The sequence below is a fragment of the Ascaphus truei genome, chromosome 3 (genome assembly GCF_040206685.1).
Source record: "Ascaphus truei isolate aAscTru1 chromosome 3, aAscTru1.hap1, whole genome shotgun sequence".
NCBI lineage: Eukaryota > Metazoa > Chordata > Amphibia > Anura > Ascaphidae > Ascaphus > Ascaphus truei.
Window position 1 is genome coordinate 10,818,341 of NC_134485.1, and position 21,503 is coordinate 10,839,843.

Below are 21,503 nucleotides of genomic sequence, written 5' to 3' on the forward strand. Positions count from 1 at the left end.
AACAATGGAAAACGCGCACCACCCCAGTGAGATACAGTATGGTCCACATACAAACCTCGTTTCTTTTCCTTTTAGTGAAATAGCTGTTGTCTGAGTTTTTGTTGTGCTTAGGGCTGGGTTCCCCATTTTAGAGCATGGTTAGAATGCAGCCTTTCTTGTTCTGCATCTGGTTTCTATTGTAGTATTGACAGAGAGAGAGAGCAGGAGAGAGCTTGGCTGACTTCAGGAACAAGCAGGTCTGTGTGTGCGATGTGAATTGACCCTTCCAGCAAACCTTCCTGGTTCTAGTTATAAAAGCCCACGGTGTTGCATTAAGCATCTTCAGATGTTCACCTTACAGTCAGGAACAACCTCTTTCTGCAGCCATCACTCTGATGTAGTCATTTCTGGAAAGCTAGGGCTGCAATTATAGTGCCTGGCGACGGCGACGTCTCTCCAAAACAAATACATTGAATCCGTCTCATGCGCTTATAGTAGGAGCGACGGAGCGAGCAAAAATGTTGTAGTCAGTGTTATTTGATTTTTTAAGAGGCAGTCGCCACATGTGACTGTCTCTAAACCAATCACAGAGTGCCTATTGCACCCTGCTCTCCGCCTTGGTGACGTCACTGGCCTTGTCGCCAGAGACGTCGCGCAAACTTGAAGTGCAACTTTCGCAGGCGGCGACGGGCGACGTTATCGGTTCGCGTCGCCATCGCCGGCACTATAAACGCGGCCTCAGAGGGGACAGTGACGGAGATTTAGGGAAGTGAAGAGTTTGCGTGATAATACTTTGCACAAGCTTGCGCAAAGTATTTTAATGCAAACTTTTCGCTTTCATAACACAAAAGTTGGATTTGAGTTTTGGATGTCAACAAGAACCGAAAGAAAATAGGACAGCTTTTCTGCAATACGTGATATGAATAATATAATTAGAAGCAATTAATATGAATTTACAGCTAGAAAGAGCAGGTCTTGTTTTGCCATTGTAATTAATGACATGCTAAAACCTTTGCTTTGAAACAGTACAGTACATCACCTTTGGGTTTCCGATTTGTAGAGCAGATGTTCAGTTTTAACTCGTTGGGGAAGAGTAAGGTGAATAGAAACTAAAGTTCCCTGTGCCCCCCTGCCGGCTGTCCCCCTCTCCTCACGCACCCCGCCATGGCAACGCGACATCACATGACTCAGGAATCGTGCCCGTCATGTACATGTTACCCCTGTGCACCTGTGTGTATGTGAAAAGGGTTAATAACATCCAGCTGCCTCACTCACTGCCCCAGAGGGAATGATGTACTAACACCCCAACAACCGGTCACACTACACCCCAATTTTTCTTCCGCCGCCAGCATTCATTTAAGACCGTAAAACCCCAGGAACCCTCGCTCCCTCTTATGCTAGAAAAATATGTAATTAACAAAAAAAAAAAAAAAAATATTTAGCAAAACGTGTCCGAAAATGTGGTTTTCAATCTCTATTAAAAAAGCGAATCGGTTCAATAAGAGCCCAAAGACAGCACTTGTTACATTTTAGATTTGAAGTGCACAGTTACAGGAAAGAAAGATTGTAAATACGCAGAATATAGAAATGCGGACACATTCAGCAAATAAAAGGGAATAAACCCCACTGCCACAGACCGAGCTCCTCAGGGGGTGGTGAGATTGGCATTCCTAAATTCACGTGTTATTAATATAACAAGTATACAATGAAGAAACAGGCACACGGTCTTAATCATCAAGGAGGTTTAATATGCCATAAAGACCAACGTTTCGGCAGTCTAATACTGCCTTTCTCAAGGTGAAGGCTCACAGCACTAGACTGCCGAAACGTTGGTCTTTATGGCATATTAAACCTTCTTGATGATTAGACCGTGTGCCTGTTTCTTCATTGTATACTGGATCATATTGGGACTTCAGGAGCCCCCCAGAACCAGCGCACCGGCAGCTAAGTACCCCACCCCTGTTACCTATGTGACTGAGTGCGTGTCTCATCCTCTATCTTTATTAATATAACAACCTTCTCTGATGAATTCTCATTTCGGCCTTCATAATCATTCTTTTTAAGCCCAAAAATAAAAACTAAAGTCCGCTGCACTGTTGTATTTTAGACAGAAAAAAAATGTACATTTATTCAATCAAAAAAGCAGCAGGAAACTTGAGGGTTTTGGGGTCACAATGACCCTTTCTCAAGCTCTAATCTTTTTAACCCACCAAACGTTGTCTTTATGACACAGGACCGGCCAACGTCTTGCAGCTGTGTCTTACCTCCCACACAGCAATCTTTTGTGACATTTATAGCTGATGGGACTAGGGGAGACAATGATTATAATCAAATACCTTCTAACTCCTACCACTAGGACAATGCTTCCCACATCGTTGCGGAATATACGAGGGGAAGGACCTCTCTCTAACTCTCTCTAGACAGTACTCTCAATATAGTGTTACTATAGGTAGGTGGGTGATACCTGTGATATATTCAGAGAATATTCCAAACAATGTACTAGGGTAGGGGTGCACAAACCTTTTGTCCTGCCCCCCTCGCCCCCCACCTTGTACCCAGCGTCAAATGATGCGACGGGGTCATGTGACATGACCCCGCGTGTCATTTGATGCTGCGTTGCCATGGCGACATGTCACACCAGCCGTGTGAATCAAGGTAAGGGAAGTTGCAGAGCTCTCACGCCATCCTCCAGCATTTAATTTCAATATGTTGGGGAAGAGCGCGGGACCTCTGCAACTGCTGCGCCGTCCCAAAAAAATCTCGCCACCCCCAGTTTGCGCACCCCTGTACATAGAACGCAGAGATTTTATTGTGGTGCACTCCAGCACAAGAAAAGAGTGCAATATTGATAAATGGTCTAATCAAACTTGAATAGGCATGCTGAAATAAATACAATGCAAATATAACTGGTGCCCCTAAAACAAAACAAATGTATGTATGTATGTATCTATGTATGTATGTCTTTATTTATATAGCGCCATTAATGTACATAGCGCTTCACAGCAGTAATACACGTGAAAATCATATAAATAACAAATAATACAAATCACATAATGGGGAGAAGTGCTTCAGACATAAAAGTGAAAAGGAATCCCTGCTCCGAAGAGCTTACAATCTAATTGGTAAGTAGGAGGAACGTACAGAGACAGTAGGAGGGTGTTCTGGTAAGTGTGTCTGCAGGGGGCCAGTACAAATGGTAGCTAGGTATTAAATAATAGCAGCACTAGCACAGAGGGGGCTTAGATTAGAGCCCGAATGCTCCCCATTCATTTAATGATAAGTTGGCTGCAAATCTCGTGGATACAAATTCAATTGAAAAAATACTGATCTGTACCCGAGCTTCATCATTGGGTTCAGAGGGTTCTGGCGCTCGCAGAGACACCGCTTTTAAAAGCCCGACTTTTCATTATGAGAGGGAAGCGTCCCGCAGCGTCGGACGCCGCATGTCGAGCGATGATGTCACGTAACTGAGTAACACGGAGGAATAAACACAAACACTGGGGCAGGTTCTAAGGAAGTAGCAGGCTGCAGCACTACTACAAGCCGTTTATACAGCCCGGCACGTCCAGCAAGCCCTGCAAGCCCAGCACGTCCAGCACGTCCAGCATGTCCAGCACGTCCAGCAATCCCAGCAAGCCCAGCACGTCCAGCAAGCCCTGCAAGTCCAGCAATCCCAGCAAGTCCAGCATGTCCAGCACTCACAGCAAGTCCAGCAAGCCCAGCACGTCCAGCAAGCCCAGCACGTCCAGCAAGCCCAGCACGTCCAGCAAGCCCAGCACGTCCAGCAAGCCCAGCACGTCCAGCAAGCCCTGCACGTCCAGCATGTCCAGCACGTCCAGCATGTCCAGCACATCCAGCATGTCCAGCACTCCCAGCAAGTCCAGCAAGCCGAGCACATCCAGCAAGTCCAGCACGTCCAGCATGTCCAGCAATCCCAGCAAGTCCAGCACGTCCAGCATGTCCAGCACTCCCAGGAAGCCCAGCACGTCCAGCAAGCCAAGCACGTCCAGCACATCCTGCAAGCCCAGCAAGTCCAGCATGTCCAGCACGTCCAGCACGTCCAGCAATCCCAGCAAGTCCAGCATGTCCAGCACGTCCAGCACATCCTGCAAGCCCAGCAAGTCCAGCAAGTCCAGCACGTCCAGCAAGTCCAGCAAGCCCAGTACGTCCAGCACGTCCAGCACGTCCAGCAAGTCCAGCACATCCAGCAAGTCCAGCAAGCCCAGCACAACCAGCAATCCCAGCACGTCCAGCAAGAACAGCACGTCCAGCAATCCCAGCACGTCCAGCAATCCCAGCACGTCCAGCAATCCCAGCACGTCCAGCAATCCCAGCACGTCCAGCAAGCCCAGCACGTCCAGCAAGCCCAGCACGTCCAGCAAGCCCAGCACGTCCAGCAAGAACAGCACATCCAGCAATCCCAGCACGTCCAGCAAGCCCAGCACGTCCAGCAAGCCCAGCACGTCCAGCAAGCCCAGCACGTCCAGCAAGCCCAGCACGTCCAGCAAGCCCAGCACGTCCAGCAAGAACAGCACGTCCAGCAAGCCCAGCACGTCCAGCAAGAACAGCACGTCCAGCAATTCCAGCACGTCCAGCAAGCCCAGCACGTCCAGCACATCCAGCAATCCCAGCACGTCCAGCAAGCCCAGCACGTCCAGCACGTCCAGCAAGCCCAGCACGTCCAGCAAGCCAGCACGTCCAGCAAGCCCAGCACGTCCAGCAAGTCCAGCACGTCCAGCAAGTCCAGCACATCCAGCACGTCCAGCAAGTCCAGCATGTCCAGCAAGCCCAGCATGTCCAGCAAGTCCAGCACGCCCAGCAAGTCCAGCACATCCAGCAAGCCCAACACGTCCAGCAAGAACAGCACGTCCAGCAAGCCCAGCACGTCCAGCAAGCCCAGCACGTCCAGCAAGCCCAGCACGTCCAGCAAGCCCAGCACGTCCAGCAAGCCCAGCAATCCCGGCATGTCCAGCAAATCCGGCACGTCAAGCAAGCTCGGCACGTCCAGCATGCCCAGCAAGTCCAGCATGTCCAGCAAGCCCAGCACGTCCAGCAAGTCCAGCACGTCCAGCACGTCCAGCAATCCCGGCATGTCCAGCAAGTCCGGCACGTCCAGCAAGCTCGGCACGTCCAGCAAGCTCAGCAAGCCCAGAACGTCCAGCAAGCCCAGAACGTCCAGAACGTCCAGCAAGCCCAGCACGTCCAGCAAGCCCAGCAAGTCCAGCAATCCCAACACGTCCAGCACGTCCAGCAAGCCCAGCAATTCCAGCAATCCCAACACGTCCAGCACAACCAGCAAGCCCAGCAAGTCCAGCACGTCCAGCACGTCCAGCATGTCCAGCACGTCCAGCACGTCCAGCAAGCTCGGCACGTCCAGCAAGCCCAGCACGTCCAGCAAGTCCAGCACGTCCAGCAAGCCCAGCACGTCCAGCAAGCTCAGCACATCCAGCACGTCCAGCAAGTCCAGCACGTCCAGCAAGCCCAGCACGTCCAGCAAGCTCAGCACATCCAGCACGTCCAGCAAGCTCGGCACGTCCAGCACGTCCAGCATGTCCAGCAAGCCCAGCACATCCAGCACGTCCAGCAAGCCCAGCACGTCCAGCAAGCTCGGCACGTCCAGCAATCCCAGCACGTCCAGCAAGCCCAGAACGTCCAGCAAGTCCAGCACATCCAGCACGTCCAGCAAGCCCAGCACGTCCAGCAAGCTCGGCACGTCCAGCAATCCCAGCACGTCCAGCAAGCCCAGCAAACCCAGCACGTCCAGCAAGCCCAGCAAACCCAGCACGTCCAGCAAGCCAAGCACGTCCAGCAAGCCCAGCAAGGCCAGCAAGCTCAGCAAGCCCAGCACGTCCAGCAAGTCCAGCATGTCCAGCAATCCCAGCACGTCCAGCAATCCCAGCATGTCCAGCATGTCCAGCACGTCCAGCAAGCCCAGCACGTCCAGCAAGCCCAGCACGTCCAGCAAGCCCAGCACGTCCAGCAAGCCCAGCATGGCCAGCAAGCCCAGCACGTCCAGCAAGCCCAGCAAGTCCAGCACGGCCAGCAAGCCCAGCACGTCTAGCAAGCTCAGCAAGCCCAGCACGTCCAGCAAGCCCAGCACATCCAGCAAGCCCAGCACGTCAAGCAAGCCCAGCACGTCCAGCAAGCCCAGCACGTCCAGCAAGCCCAGCACGTCCAGCACGTCCAGCAAGCCCAGCACGTCCAGCAAGCCCAGCATGGCCAGCAAGTCCAGCACGGCCAGCAAGCCCAGCACGTCCAGCAAGCCCAGCACAGCCAGCACGTCCAGCACGTCCAGCAAGCCCAGCACGGCCAGCAAGCCCAGCACGTCCAGCACGTCCAGCAAGCCCAGCACGGCCAGCAAGCCCAGCACATCCAGCAAGCCCAGCACGGCCAGCACGTCCAGCACGTCCAGCAAGCCCAGCACGTCCAGCAAGCCCAGCACATCCAGCAAGCCCAGCACGTCCAGCACGTCCAGCAAGCCCAGCACGTCCAGCAAGCCCAGCACGTCCAGCAAGCTCAGCACGTCCAGCACGTCCAGCAAGCCCAGCACGTCCAGCAAGCTCAGCACATCCAGCACGTCCAGCAAGCTCGGCACGTCCAGCACGTCCAGCAAGCCCAGCACGTCCAGCACGTCCAGCAAGTCCAGCACGTCCAGCAAGCCCAGCACGTCCAGCAAGCCCAGAACGTCCAGCACATCCAGCACGTCCAGCACGTCCAGCAAGCTCGGCACGTCCAGCACGTCCAGCACGTCCAGCAAGTCCAGCATGTCCAGCAAGCCCAGCACGTCCAGCAAGCCCAGCACGTCCAGCAAGCCCAGAACGTCCAGCACGTCCAGCACGTCCAGCACGTCCAGCACGTCCAGCACGTCCAGCAAGCTCGGCACGTCCAGCAATCCCAGCACGTCCAGCAAGCTCAGCAAACCCAGCACGTCCAGCAAGCCCAGCACGTCCAGCAATCCCAGCAAACCCAGCACGTCCAGCAAACCCAGCACGTCCAGCAAGCCCAGCAAACCCAGCACGTCCAGCAAGCCCAGCACGTCCAGCAAGCCCAGCAAGCCAAGCACGTCCAGCAAGCCCAGCACGTCCAGCACGTCCAGCACGCCCAGCACATCCAGCAATCCCAGCACGTCCAGCAAGCCCAGCATGTCCAGCACGTCCAGCAAGTCCAGCATGGCCAGCAAGTCCAGCACGGCCAGCAAGCCCAGCACATCCAGCAAGCTCAGCAAGCCCAGCACGTCCAGCAAGCCCAGCACGTCCAGCAAGCCCAGCACGGCCAGCAAGCCCATCACGGCCAGCAAGCCCAGCACGGCCAGCAAGCCCAGCACGTCCAGCAAACCAAGCACGTCCAGCACGGCCAGCACGCCCAGCAAGCCCAGCACATCCAGCACGTCCTGCACGGCCAGCAAGCCCAGCACGTCCTGCAAGCCCAGCACGTCCTGCAAGCCCAGCACGTCCAGCAAGCCCAGCAAGCCCAGAACGTCCAGCAAGTCCAGCACATCCAGCACGTCCAGCACGTCCAGCAAGTCCAGCACATCCAGCACGTCCAGCACGTCCAGCAAGCTCGGCACGTCCAGCACGTCCAGCAAGCCCAGCAAGCCCAGCACGTCCAGCAATCCCAGCAAACCCAGCACGTCCAGCAAACCCAGCACGTCCAGCAAGCCCAGCAAACCCAGCACGTCCAGCAAGCCCAGCACGTCCAGCAAGCCCAGCAAGCCAAGCACGTCCAGCAAGCCCAGCACGTCCAGCAAGTCCAGCACGTCCAGCAATCCCAGCACGTCCAGCAAGCCCAGCATGTCCAGCACGTCCAGCAAGTCCAGCATGGCCAGCAAGTCCAGCACGGCCAGCAAGCCCAGCACATCCAGCAAGCTCAGCAAGCCCAGCACGTCCAGCAAGCCCAGCACGTCCAGCAAGCCCAGCACGGCCAGCAAGCCCAGTACGGCCAGCAAGCCCAGCACGGCCAGCAAGTCCAGCACGGCCAGCAAGCCCAGCACGTCCAGCAAGCCCAGCACGTCCAGCAAGCCCAGCATGTCCAGAAAGCCCAGCACGTCCAGCAAGCCCAGCACATCCAGCAAGCCCAGCACGGCCAGCAAGCCCAGCACGTCCAGCAAGCCCAGCACGTCCAGCAAGCCCAGCACGTCCAGCAAGCCCAGCACGTCCAGCAAGTCCAGCACGGCCAGCAAGTCCAGCACGGCCAGCAAGCCCAGCACATCCAGCAAGCTCAGCAAGCCCAGCACGTCCAGCAAGCCCAGCACGTCCAGCAAGCCCAGCACGTCCAGCAAGCCCAGCACGGCCAGCAAGCCCAGCACGTCCAGCAAGCCCAGCACGGCCAGCAAGTCCAGCACGGCCAGCAAGCCCAGCACATCCAGCAAGCTCAGCAAGCCCAGCACGTCCAGCAAGCCCAGCACGTCCAGCAAGCCCAGCACGTCCAGCAAGCCCAGCACGTCCAGCACGGCCAGCAAGCCAGCACGTCCAGCAAGCCCAGCACGTCCAGCAAGCCCAGCAGGTTCAGCACGTCCAGCACGGCCAGCAAGTCCAGCACGGCCAGCAAGCCCAGCAAGCCCAGCACGTCCAGCAAGCCCAGCACGTCCAGCAAGCCCAGCACGTCCAGCATGTCCAGCAAGCCCAGCACGTCCAGCAATCCCAGCACGTCCAGCAAGCCCAGCACGTCCAGCACGTCCAGCAATCCCAGCACGTCCAGCAAGCCCAGCACGTCCAGCACGTCCAGCAATCCCAGCACGTCCAGCAAGCCCAGCACGGCCAGCAAGCCCAGCACGTCCAGCAAACCAAGCACGTCCAGCACGGCCAGCAAGCCCAGCACGTCCTGCACGGCCAGCAAGCCCAGCACGTCCTGCAAGCCCAGCACGTCCTGCAAGCTCAGCACGTCCTGCAAGCTCAGCACGTCCTGCAAGCCCAGCATGTCCAGCACGTCCAGCAAGCCCAGCACGTCCTGCAAGCCCAGCACGTCCAGCAAGCCCAGCACGTCCAGCAAGCCCAGCACGTCCTGCAAGCCCAGCATGTCCAGCAAGCCCAGCACGTCCAGCACGTCCAGCAAGCCCAGAAAATTATAATATTCAATATTTTCTAACAGGAACAGAGTGGATAGGAAGGATAAGATTTTCTTAGAATCTCCTCTCCAGAATAACAGATGGTCCCAATCATATAGATTAGAGGGTGCTCAACACCAGTCTTCAGGCCTTCCAACAGGTCAGGTTTTTAGGATATCCCAGCTTCAGCACAGGTGGCTCAATCAGCTGAGCCTCTGGTTGAGCCACCTGTGCTGAAGCGGGGACTGATTGAACTACCTGTGCTGAAACAGGGACTGATTGAGCCAACTGTGCTGAAGCAGAGATATCCTGAAAACCTGACCTGTTGGGGCTGCGGGGTTGGCTGAGGATTGGATTTGAGCCACCCTGATATAGAGTAAATAATGTGTATCTGGTTAGCTGCTGGTATTTCAAGGTACAAACTCATATATAAGCCTAAATTAGACAAATGAATAATGATCCACATAGTTGTAATACAAATGGATTATTAGTATATTGATAACCAAGATACATCTCAATAACAGGTAAGCCATATTCTATGTAGTTACCGTGAAAACACACAAAGATACGTGGATCTCAGGGAGAGAGAATAACCCCACACTGGCAATAAACCCATAGCAGTCGTGTGCCGGGAGCTAGTGTTAAGATGAAAAAATAAACACTGTCCCTAGACAGTCCACCTGCTTAGTTAGGATTTAAACTGAAGCTGACCTCACCCCAAGAACCAATTCATTTCCAATCTTTCATTCAATCTCCTGGAGGCTACTGTGTCAATTACTGTATAGAGGTCCACTTCGCTTCTCTTTGTAATAACATTTTCTCTCTATCTCCACCTCTCCGTAGTGGTTAAACATGGTCAATGATCTGGTATCTCAACTGTGATTGTGTCCCATTAGCCTGAAGTGACGTGCTAGAGGTGTCTGAGATCACGTTCTTCATATTCCTTTTATGTTGGGCAACCCTTTTCTTTCTTTAAGACTATTAATGGTCATTTCAGAATGAAGACGATAAAAGAGCTTAGGCGGGTGTAAAAGCCATTTGTCTTAAATGGATTGCCCACACGTGGGCGAGTGAAGTTTCCACCTCTAATGACATCATTGCGCTGGCTTCAGCTTGGACATGGGATGTCCCACCTGAGGGCTGGGACAGGAATGTCTGCACGGCTCGCGTGAGCCTGCCTTGGTAATAGTGTCCCTGATATTCCTTGGTCTTTTATAGGCAAACATTGGAGGTTCCCTAAAGAGATGACCAATCGTGGGGTCTCTCTGGAGCAGGTGCCAATTCTTAGGCCCCCTTTTTCTTTTTAATGTGCCTAGACGCTACACTGAATAGAGTTATAAAGGGAACGTCTTCGTCTTTTTCCGGGGGGGCAATGGATAAGAAGTTTTCCCGTGGATAATCATTCACTTTTAAATAATTTTTTATGGTATCCTTTCGTAAAGAGTTTCTGTTGCATAGCTTCCATATGCGTGGCTCATGTACAATCCGCTTCACTCGTTATAGTTGGCTATATAACCCATGTGGATGGACAGTGTCTGCCCGTAATAAACTGTTGCTGTCTATTTATTTTTTAACATATAGATCAGTAGCCAACATGTTTCCTTTAACAGAAACCGTCACATCCCCAAAATGTACCGTTTCCCTACTGTTAATGATGGTAAAGTTACTAGTATCATGACGGCTATGGAGATAATTCACAAATGGTTTTAATTTCGTCTCCTATCCACACCATTAAGGCTCCGGCCCCAGTATTAACTGATGCACACGCGCCTGGCGACCTGGCATGCACAGATTAAAGCTATGGGATGCGCGCGGGGGGGGGGAGGGGCGGGTCCATGATGGGGGGCGCTGCCATGACGGGGCTAAGCTGCCCTTCCATTGGCTGCCCGCCGTACACGTGATCGCGGCACGGGAAGACCAAATTCTTGTTTTCCCTGCCAGCGTACGCGTCACAGCGCATTGCGCGCACAGACACACACGGCCACTGGGGCCTGCCCCATAGATGGCTGTGCTGGGGTGTGTGTGGCGCCTCTGCCAACTATCATGTCATCCCAATTAAAACATGGCTCACCTACCGTACATTCAATTGTTTGATTGGCCAATAAAGCCCGGCCCCCATGACCAGTCCAGGGTACCCATCAGAACAGACAAATGTGTTATTTTAAAAACAAAAGTTAACCCCGGCTGCTGGACGGCTCACACAATTTAACCCTTGCATGGCTGTATCGTGACAGTGCCCTAAACTCTGTCATTGGTCCAAGCCCTTAGTTTGCGGCTGCTTTCTTTCCTAGACAAGTTTTGTATGGTTCAGTCTTATCATCAGTGGTTTGTTGGTTCAATCTAATCAGCAATACTGACACACAATGCTTTGCAAAGCCAAACATGATGTAACTGCTTTCCCAGGCTGCATGCGCTCATTCTCCGTTATTAGTTCCTTGTGATGTGTGTGGCTGGGAATGGCCGGCCGCTATTAGTCCTAGAAGGATAAAGTCTGGGCAGCGAGATGTTATCATAGCACGAAGAAATATGTCTCAAGGGCTCTACTTTTGTGTTGAATACACTGGTAACGTCTGAGTTCCCCAAGTTCGGTCCTCAGGAGCAGACAACAGGCCAGGTTTTCATGGCAATACAAGTTATTTCTGTTATTATTAGAGTGATGTTAAGTAAGTGTCAATTAGAGAAATATTGAAAACCTTGCCTGCCGGGGGACTGAGCTGGTGGAGCTCTGTATACGTTACAATGTGCATTCAGAAGCTGGGACCCCCGTTGTGTTCATCCTGATGAGCAGTTTCCCCCCGCTCTGAACTTAGGGGGGCCAGGTGACTTCAATAAAAATATTGGACACAATGGTGAAAGGCGCGACGCGCTCGAGACACACACACGTTCGAGATTGACACATGCACACGCTCGATACACACGCACACACCTCTCTCCCCGCTCCATGCTCTAAGGTTGAGCTGGAAGAGTTGGAGAACGGAAAGCTCGCTGATAAATGCCTGCAGCTCTGGGTCTCTTAGGGCTTGATCCCGCTGCCTACTACAGCGTCCGCTGTGGCGGACACTGCACGGACGAGAGCCCTCCCCTCAATGGCGCCGGGCCCGCTGCGAGGGGGGGCCGCAGCGCTCGGGCGAGAGCTGCTCCTGCTCTCAATAGAATTGAGAGCAGGACTCGCGTCGAGCGATTAGGCACGCCCCCCGGCGGTTCAGCCAATGAGGGCGAACCTGCCGGGTGACGTCATGGCCGCGCCCCCGTCACTCCCCCGCCACGCCCCCCCCCCCGGTCTCTCCTCCTGCAGTGAGCTGCAGACCGGGGAATCGTCTGAACGCGCCACCAATATCGCGGGCGCGCGTTACAGCGGCGTGACCGGGGCCTTAGCTTTACAATCTAAAAGTGACTTTCCTCAGGCCGGCCAAGATGCTACAGAATGTCCTGTACTTAGGCAAAAAGTAACGGTTATGACTTCTGCATTCAGCATTGTTTAAAAGCAGGCTACACCCCAATCAAGAAAAAACGTGAAGCAGCAGTACAAGCTGCCCTTTAATAAAAAAAACTTTAATATGTGCATCAATACAATCCACAAAATGATCAGTAATTAGCTAAGTTGCTGATCGATCCGTTCTCCTGCGATCGATCGGCGAAGATTTGGCTCGGGGGTTCACTAAATGGCTGTCAGTGCAGCAGGAGAGGACCAAAGATGCAAAGTTCTGTGGGGAAGATCATGTGACCAGGTAGTCTGTAGATACAATTGGTGCACTGCTAGAGAGAGGGCAGGGCTCAAAAAGGGGTGTGCCAGAGCCTGTTTCAGAAGAGGAAGGGGATGTGACTTTGTAAATGGTTGCTATAGCAACAAAAAATGCTTGTCACATTATAGTACATTAACAAATGGCATTTAGAGTTGTTTAAAAAAATGCTACAAATATTTTCTCATAGTACAGAACTGATGTATTAAAAAAAAAAACCTCACACATGCAGGATATTGTTTGGTCTGCAGCTTTAATCTGAGCATTTTCATGCACGGTGTAATAGCTTAGAGTATTTTCATCTACCAAGAAAAACCTAAGTATCAATAAAATAATCAATGTATATTTCATAGTGAAGGAGACTTTTTGCACAATTCTTCTGATGCCATTTTAGTGTTTGAAAGGAATGTGATTTTAATATTAAAGCAGAAATCCCACTGTAAATGTATATATATAAATATATATATACTTTTTAATGGTATCGGACCAGGAAGGGGATTCCCAATAATCTTACCGGTAAAGTTATCAGCATTAGTTCCTGGTTTCTGCAGGGGATTTAAATAGGGACGGGCGAAACCGCCAAAATCCGTTTCCTGGGAGTTTCCTGTGTTTCCGTGCAAAATCCGTTCCGCGGTGTAAAATCCGCCAGCGAATTGTTCCAGTTTCAATCCGTGCGGATTAATAAAAACCCGCCATTGGATACAAGCCGCGAATTCAGCAATCCGCGCAGTGTATTGTCAATAAAAAGGAAAAGGCAAACCGGCCGAACCGCTACGGATCCAAACCGGCCGAACCGCTACGGATCCAAACCAGCCGAACCGCAACGGATCCAAACCGGCCGAACCGCAGCGGATCCAAACCGGCCGAACCGCAACGGATCCAAACCGGCCGAACCGCAACGGATCCAAACCGGCCGAACCGCAACGGATCCAAACCGGCCGAACCGCAACGGATCCAAACCGGCCGAACCGCAACGGATCCAAACCGGCCGAACCGCAACGGATCCAAACCGTCCGAACCGCAACGGATCCAAACCGGCCGAACCGCATCCAAATCCGCAAAAAAAATGCGCCCATCTCTACATTTAAATAACCGACAGCGGATGACGTTACAGCTTCCTATTGGCTGGTGGGACCTGCAAGACTTGAACAGCTGTTTTTGTTTCTCCTGGCGGGGCAGAGACACAGATATCGTTACCAGCTGCAATCCCCAGACCTGGGTGGGGGCGGGGTGGAGCGCCAGAGCAGAACATAACGCAAGAAAACGAGTAGCCGAGATTGCCGCTTCGAGTTTCTTTGCACCTCTGTTAGAAGTATCTGTGCTGCCAGATGAGGGGTGCACAAACTTTTGGAGCTGCGCCCCTCTGCTTGCACTCCCGGTAGTCGTGCCCCCCTTACCTTTTTTTGCCGGCGTCAAATGATGCCGCGGGGTCATGTGAGGCTGGGTTGCCATAGCGACGGGGGTCAACTGGCACCGCGGGGTAATGTGACATAACGTCAGATGGTCCCGCGGCGGCATTTCACGACGTGTTGCCATGGTGACGCGTCACACCAAGCCCCTGAATCTCGGTAAGTTGAGTTGCACAGGCCTCGCATGGTCCCCCTGTATTTAATTTAAATGCCTTGGGGAAGAGCGTGGGACCTCTGCAACTTCCCGCCCCCCCAGAAAAATCTTGCGCACCCCCAGTTTGCGCACCGCTGTGCTAGATAATGTAGTTACATTGTATGTTCCTGTCATATCGGGGGAGCTGAAAGTTACATGAGATTACTGACCACTGCGCTCCGATCGCGTCCCGGAAGCATTAATGTGCCGGGAGGTCCCACTGAAAGGAATGGACCTCCCCCAGCGCCTCGTTTCTCAGCATTTCATCCAGGGCGGTAATGCTGACTACATCTGTAACTGGAACTTTTTGTACCAGAAATTACATTACCAGAATGGCTGCATTTTTGGGGGGAATATTCATAACTTCATTTTTAGGCTGCAGCCGGCCTCGAAGACGCTTACTCCGTGGGACCAGTGGGTTCCACTTCAAAGAACTTTGGATAATCTGCAGACCACCAAATTCTATTAGGGCCAGGGGCGGCCCACTCCAGTCCCCAAGGGCCACCAACAGGTCAGGGTTTAAGGTTAATCTGCTTCAGCAAAGGTGGCTCAATCAGTGTCTCAGTTGTTGACTGAGCCACTGATTGAGCCACCTGTGCTGAAGCAGGAATTTCCTTAAACCTAACCTGTTGATGGCCCTTGAGGACTGGAGTTGGCCACCCCTGTATTAGGCAGTGTCAGCTGGAACACCGTTTGCTCTCTATGACCCTGTCCTGGGGCATCATATCATCTAGACAGATGATTCAGCCGGCACGGTCTTGACATCGGTTCCATCAGCTGTTCGTTACTCAGAAGAAATATTTTGATGCTCGTGTGCGCTTGTTTCAAGCGTTTGCAGCTTGCAGAAATAACACGTGAAAGCAGCTGCTATCTGACTGAGGGATGGGAGCAGATCGATTGATACTGTTGTCTGATGTGAGACAAAGGTTTCCTCTGTGCTTTTTACACACGCAATCGTAAATTCACTCTTCATTGCAGAAAACCTACACTTCTACTTTCTTTAAAAACAAAAAAACTAATTTAATTTAAGAAGTCTCTCTGCTGCAGCACAAATTTAGTAAGGGAAGACAAAATTATTTATTTATTTATAAAATATTTTACCAGGAAGTAATACATTGAGAGTTACCTCTCGTTTTCAAGTATGTCCTGGGCACAGAGTAAGACAAATAATACATGGTTACAAGTACAGTTACATAAATGAACAAGGTATACATTATATACAAGACATTGCATGCACAGTTAAAGAAAATATACATTATGAGCGTATGAAACAGTTACAGACCAGGTTAAAATGTGAGACAGCCTTAGATTTGAAAGAACATAAACTGGTGGTGGATATGAGAGTCTCTGGAAGGCTGTTCCAGTTTTGGGGTGCACGGAAGGAGAAGGAGGAACGTCCGGATTCTTTGTTGAGCCTTGGGACCATGAACAGTCTTTTGGAATCTGATCTCAGGTGATAAGTGCTGCATGTGGTAGGGGTGAGGAGCTTGTTCAGATAGCTGGGTAGCTTACCCAGAAAGAATTTAAATGTTACCCCCTGAACATAACAGGCATTACCTCTTATTACCTTTATAATTGCACTTTGACCAAGAGTTGCAGCCGAGCTTTACACAAATAGAGGGCCTGTGTACTTGAAGTGCTAAAAGGAAGTACAGCAAATAAAATAAAATAAAAATACCACGTTGTGAGCACATTCACATGTCTCAGACAACTCTGCACCCCGGAATCTCCCCGTTATCTAGCAGGAAAAAAGGAAACGGAGGTGATGACAACGTGGCTACTGTAGGTACTGTAGCTACCCTAGTGAAACACGCAGAGTAATTCTCTGTGGACTGCTGGCTTCATTCTGGCCTCACCGTGCTGCACCCAGGATCCTCCTACATCCTGGGACAGAAGTGCGTCACCACCGCAAGTGACGCGACGGAGAGATTGAGAGAGGGGAGCGGTGAGAAGCTACGCAGCAGACACTATTTTGATGTGCCTTGTTATGTTGAACACTATGTAAGTGTACATTTGATAGATTTTAACATTGATAAAGTTTACAGTATTTGCCGTATTGCATTGTGTTGGCTTTTTCGTTCCATTAACCCCTACATGGAGTGAGACCATTCCACACCCACTGAAGGGAAGATAGAATAGGATCCCCCCCCATCAGCTATTGCCACAGTTTGGGATATGTTTATTTACTGGGGCCTGTATCTCGGGAAGTAGGGGGTACCGGAGGCTGAAATCAACGCGGTTCAGCTCAGAAGACCCCCTGGTCCAGCACACTAGTATCAACCCCCCCCTCCAACCCCCCAAAAAATGCTTTTCTGCATTATGCACTATCTTTAGCACCTACTTTTATCAGACACCAAAATATTTTAAAGTTCGTTAAGCGTATCACTGCTTTGTAAATAGCTGTTACTGGCAAGAAAAGTGATTTTGCCCTATTTTTGGCCTGTCAGACGATTTTGTTGGCTCTGGTTGTTAATGGCCATTAAAAAGCCATTATAGCGCGATACTGCGCTGTTATCACTGTTTGGTGAATAGCAAAGCAGGCAGTATCGCGTAATAAGGGCATTTATCGACCACTAAACCACTTATCACTGCTTTGTGACTAGGCCCCTAAATCTGATTGGAGCTGTTCATTGCTCACTTGTGATAGGGTTGCCAGGTGTCCGGTTTTGAACCGGACAGACCGGTATTTTGACAATCTGTCCAGTAAAAAATGAGCGGTAACACCGGACATGTATGTGTCCGGTATTGTCCCTCTCTGGACGTGCGGGCAGTGGGAGTGTGAGGGGTGGCCAATGCAGGGTCCCCGCTCCTACCTCTGATTCAGAAGCAGGCGGCAGTGTCCGGTAACCAGGGTAACGGGCAGCGTCCTCAGTGCACAGTATGAGCCACTCGCCGATAATACGTTGCTCTGATTGCCGCACTCTGCCACCCAACCCTTCCAATTCTGGGCGGGCCTGCAACTTATTGAAGGCCTCTTTGGATGCAACGGGTTTGAGAAACGTAGATTGTTAGGTAGATTGGTTTATGTCTGTGAAATCCCATTGCTTTTCTCTGATCCGCAAAAATCATTCACTTTTGTAATCCTAACAATTTTAGCTCTGTTGTTGCCGTCAATCAGCAAAGAAGAAGCAGGAATGGAGGAGACTAGATATTGAGGGTGTGGGGGGGTGGACTGGGGGGAGAGATTTCCATGGAGCATTGAGCATCACCGTGGAAATGTTTAAGATAAGAACCAGGCCTGTAGAAAGCAGCAATTGTTCCGTTGACCGCCATTTTGGGGGGGATCTCTATACCATGTGGTGTCCTAGTGTAGGACTGCGGCGGTCCCGTTTGGGGCAAGTGGTCTTTTATGGTCCTCCAAGAAGCTGCCTGGGTTCCCATATGCAGCCACTACATTGGAGGTGGATATTTAGTGTTAACGTGTCTGTCTCTTATTACATTGCAGCTCCTCCTCCTCATGCGTAACTCTTTAAGTTAGTAACTCGTTGCAGTATTATTTTACTATGTATACACTGTATACATATCTATATGATCAAATATTATTATAAAATCTATTATTATTATTATTGGGACTTTTTTTTAAGGGGCCTGGAGTTAGAGCGATTCCCAATTGTCCGTCCATCGCACTATACTTACCTTTAACCGATTCAATGCTGGGACTCACCTGGAGCTGGTTTTATTGTAGGTGCACCTGTGCGGTGTCTTCTTCCCCGAGTGACCTCTGTGTTTCATTCTCTCTTGTCTAGTGCCCCTGGTGCTGAGAAGCTGCGCTGACTTCATTGAGACGCATGGTGTGGTGGACGGCATCTACCGTCTGTCTGGCGTGACGTCCAACATACAAAAGCTGAGGTAACTGTGAAAGTGCATGTCCCGTCTCAGAGCAACAAGGGGTTAATGCCGGAAGGAGCACCGAGTCGCCACAATGGGATTTAACCCCTTCTTAGTCACAGGAGTCTGAGGGCTGGAGTTGAGCCCCCCTGACGTAGAAGACCTCTCTCACTTGGGGAGGGTGGTTGAGGACTGAGTTGAGCCCCCCTGAAGTAGAAGACCTCTCTCACTGGGGAGCGGGGTTGAGGACTGAGTTGAGCCCTCCTGAAGTAGAAGACCTCTCTCACTGGGGAGGGGGGTTGAGGACTGAGTTGAACCCCCCTGAAGTAGAAGACCTCTCTCACTGGGGAGGGTGGGGGGGGGGGGTTACTTCTTTTAGGCCCAGTTATTAACTGAGGGAAAGATAAGCACAAATGAATTAACGTACATGCAATGTGATATTAAACATGACGAGGTTGTGGTGCAGCTCCCAAAAAAGACACCGTCCCTTTGCCTGGGTTAGCAACACCAAAACTGGAGCGCAAACACAAACCAAACAAACTACATAGTGAAAAGAGGTGCATAAGAATGGCTTACTGTGGGCAGGGGAGATATGGGGGGATATGGGGGTATATGGCCCCTCTAACAGCGTATCTGGAAATGTCCCTGAAAACAGTCCTGTTTGGCTGGTAGACACAGGACTTACCAGCCAAACAGGACTTACCACCCAAACAGGACTGTTTACACTGGCATTCGGTTGTACCTACAACCAGTAGGGTCCTTACTCCAGATCCTCCATAGGTTTTATACAATAATACCGCTGTCATAGAACATAGTGTGTGTGTTCCCATTTATTCATAATCAATACATGTTTCTTTCATACAGTGTCACACTATTGTGCTATTCCTTCTTTTTTCCCTTGTGTCTCAATGGAAAATACATTTCTAGATACGCTGTTAGAGGGGCCATATCCCCCCCATATCTCCCCATATCCCCCCATATCTCCCCATACCCCCCATATTTCCCCATATCTCCCCATACCCCCCCATATCTCCCCATATCCCCCCATACCCCCCATATTTCCCCATACCCCCCATACCTCCCCATATCTCCCCATACTCCCCATATTTCCCCATATCCCCCCATATCTCCCCATATCTCCCCATACCCCCCCATATCTCCCCATATCCCTCCATATCTCCCCATATCCCCCATATCTCCCCATACCCCCCATATTTGCCCATATCCCCCATATCTCCCCATACCCCCCATATCCCCCCATATTCCCCCATACCCCCCCATATCTCCCCATATCCCCCCATATCTCCCCTGCCCACAGTAAGCCATTCTTATTCACCTCTTTTCACTATGTAGTTTTTTGGTTGTGTTTGCGCCCCAATTTTCTGTTTTTGTCCCGTTATTAACTGGCTACATAGGAAGAGAACAGCTCACGTGACCTAATCGCTAGACGATCTGCTAAACATATAGGCCAATCCGCACTCAGCGATTGCACACACATTAGCACACCTTGGATGGTATCCATGAAAGTGCGGTGATGCCGCCTGGCACTACCGCACAGAAACTCCCATTGGCTTGAATAGGCGTTTCCGTGCCACTGTGTCTGTTTGGCACTATTGCATGTAATGAATAACTGCATTTTCCACCAGGCGCAACACAGGTCTGTCTTCCCCGTAAATGGAGCGAGGTTGTTATATGTGCCATTTTGGGGCATATTTAATCACCGGTGCTATGCCAGCATGCACCGCCCTTAAACTTGTAACTGACAGTGGAAAAAAATGAAGAAAATAGTTCCCCCAGTAAGAAGCCCCCTCATGCAGCGATGACCGTGAGACTCTCTCGGAGGCCATGTTGTTTCCTCACACACTGTGGAAGATTCAGAAGTGGGCGTGTCAAAAGCTGGGCGCTGAAATTCCCAGGATTCAGTTCAGGAGGATTGTTAGGGTCATAAAATGTATAAAAATAAAATTGCGCATCCCTGATTGAGGTGTCCTGGGGCCTAGCACTGTTTAATATGCCTGGACATAAATGACAATTCATTGCACCTGTATTTTACCTTGGGCAGCACAGAATACATGAGGGATTCATGGATATAAAGCTCGTGTGTATTATTAGTTTAAAATATGTGGGCCACATGCACTCTCAGTGCTAGTATAAACCGCTTGTGCCTACAGTGTGGCCCCAATGAGCAAAGCGCACTGTCAGTGCCTGCATATAGAGTATCACTGTGATTATAACAAGCAGCTGTGAATAAGGCACAGCCACGCCGGCCTCCTCTCCACGCTGTTATGTCTCTGTCTGTGTTGTTTCAGGCAGGAGTTCGGTTCAGATCAATGTCCAGACTTAACGAGAGAACTTTACCTCCAGGACATTCACTGTGTGGGGTCACTGTGCAAGCTGTACTTCAGGGAACTCCCAAACCCGCTCCTCACCTACCAGCTGTACAAGAAGTTCACAGTAAGACCCTTCTCTCGCACTACCACTGCTATGGGATATTTGTTTTAATAAGATTTTCCAATGATTTCTCTGGTTATTTTTTTGGCCCCAGACTTTGCTGCTATTAGGGTGCGAAACGGAATCTGCTTTTAGCTGATACTAATTTCGGGGTCTTGTATCCATTCTTTCCAGGGATCATTTTCAACATCCAATTTCATTAAATGAATCAAAAATCTTTTATTTATTTTTTTGCAAATGTTTATTGTAACGGTCGTTTCCTTATCCAATCCCTTTTTTTTATTTTCTATGAGATCCCACAACAGTTTTCTGATTTGGAGAAACATTTATGTCAAATAAATATCGGGGAGGGTGGCGGGGGCGGGGGGGGGGGGGGTGCAGTTCAGTTTTGATCTCGGCATCATTTTCACACTTAAAAAATATGTTTAATGTTTTGTATTTAGAGTGCATTATATATCATTATAGGTACTGTATTCATCTACTATTCCTAATTTACACACAAACTGTATTAAGAAAAGAGAACCTGAAGCAGCAATCTCCCCCGTAACTAGAATTGGAGCCAGGTTAGGGCCTCCTACAGAGCTAAACCCCATTATCACTGGTTCCCAAGATACTTACTGGAACAGATGCCAGTATTACTGTACTTCCTTATTTCTGTACTTCCTTATTACTGTACTTCCTTATTACTGTACTTCCTTATTACTGTACTTCCAGGTTTCAAAGGAGATTTAAATGGCTGTGCTGTAGGAATCCGCCACCGATGACGTGGCGGCTTCCTATTGGCCTGACATTTGGCAGCCATTTTCTTTCCCTGGTAAGTATCTGAGGAACTGGGTCACTAATTAAACAGCGCAGTCATG

At 50.8% G+C, this 21,503-nt stretch overlaps 1 protein-coding gene across 2 annotated transcripts in view; it reads left to right on the forward strand.

Moving 5' to 3' along the window:
* ARHGAP31 (Rho GTPase activating protein 31) overlaps window positions 1-21,503 on the forward strand; it is a 184,423-nt gene that overhangs the window by 91,681 nt on the left and 71,239 nt on the right. For both annotated transcript variants that reach the window (XM_075593636.1, XM_075593637.1), the window contains exons 2-3: window positions 18,111-18,213; window positions 20,502-20,646. In XM_075593636.1, coding sequence (XP_075449751.1) covers window positions 18,111-18,213; window positions 20,502-20,646 — 248 coding nt within the window. The remainder of the gene's footprint in view (window positions 1-18,110; window positions 18,214-20,501; window positions 20,647-21,503) is intronic.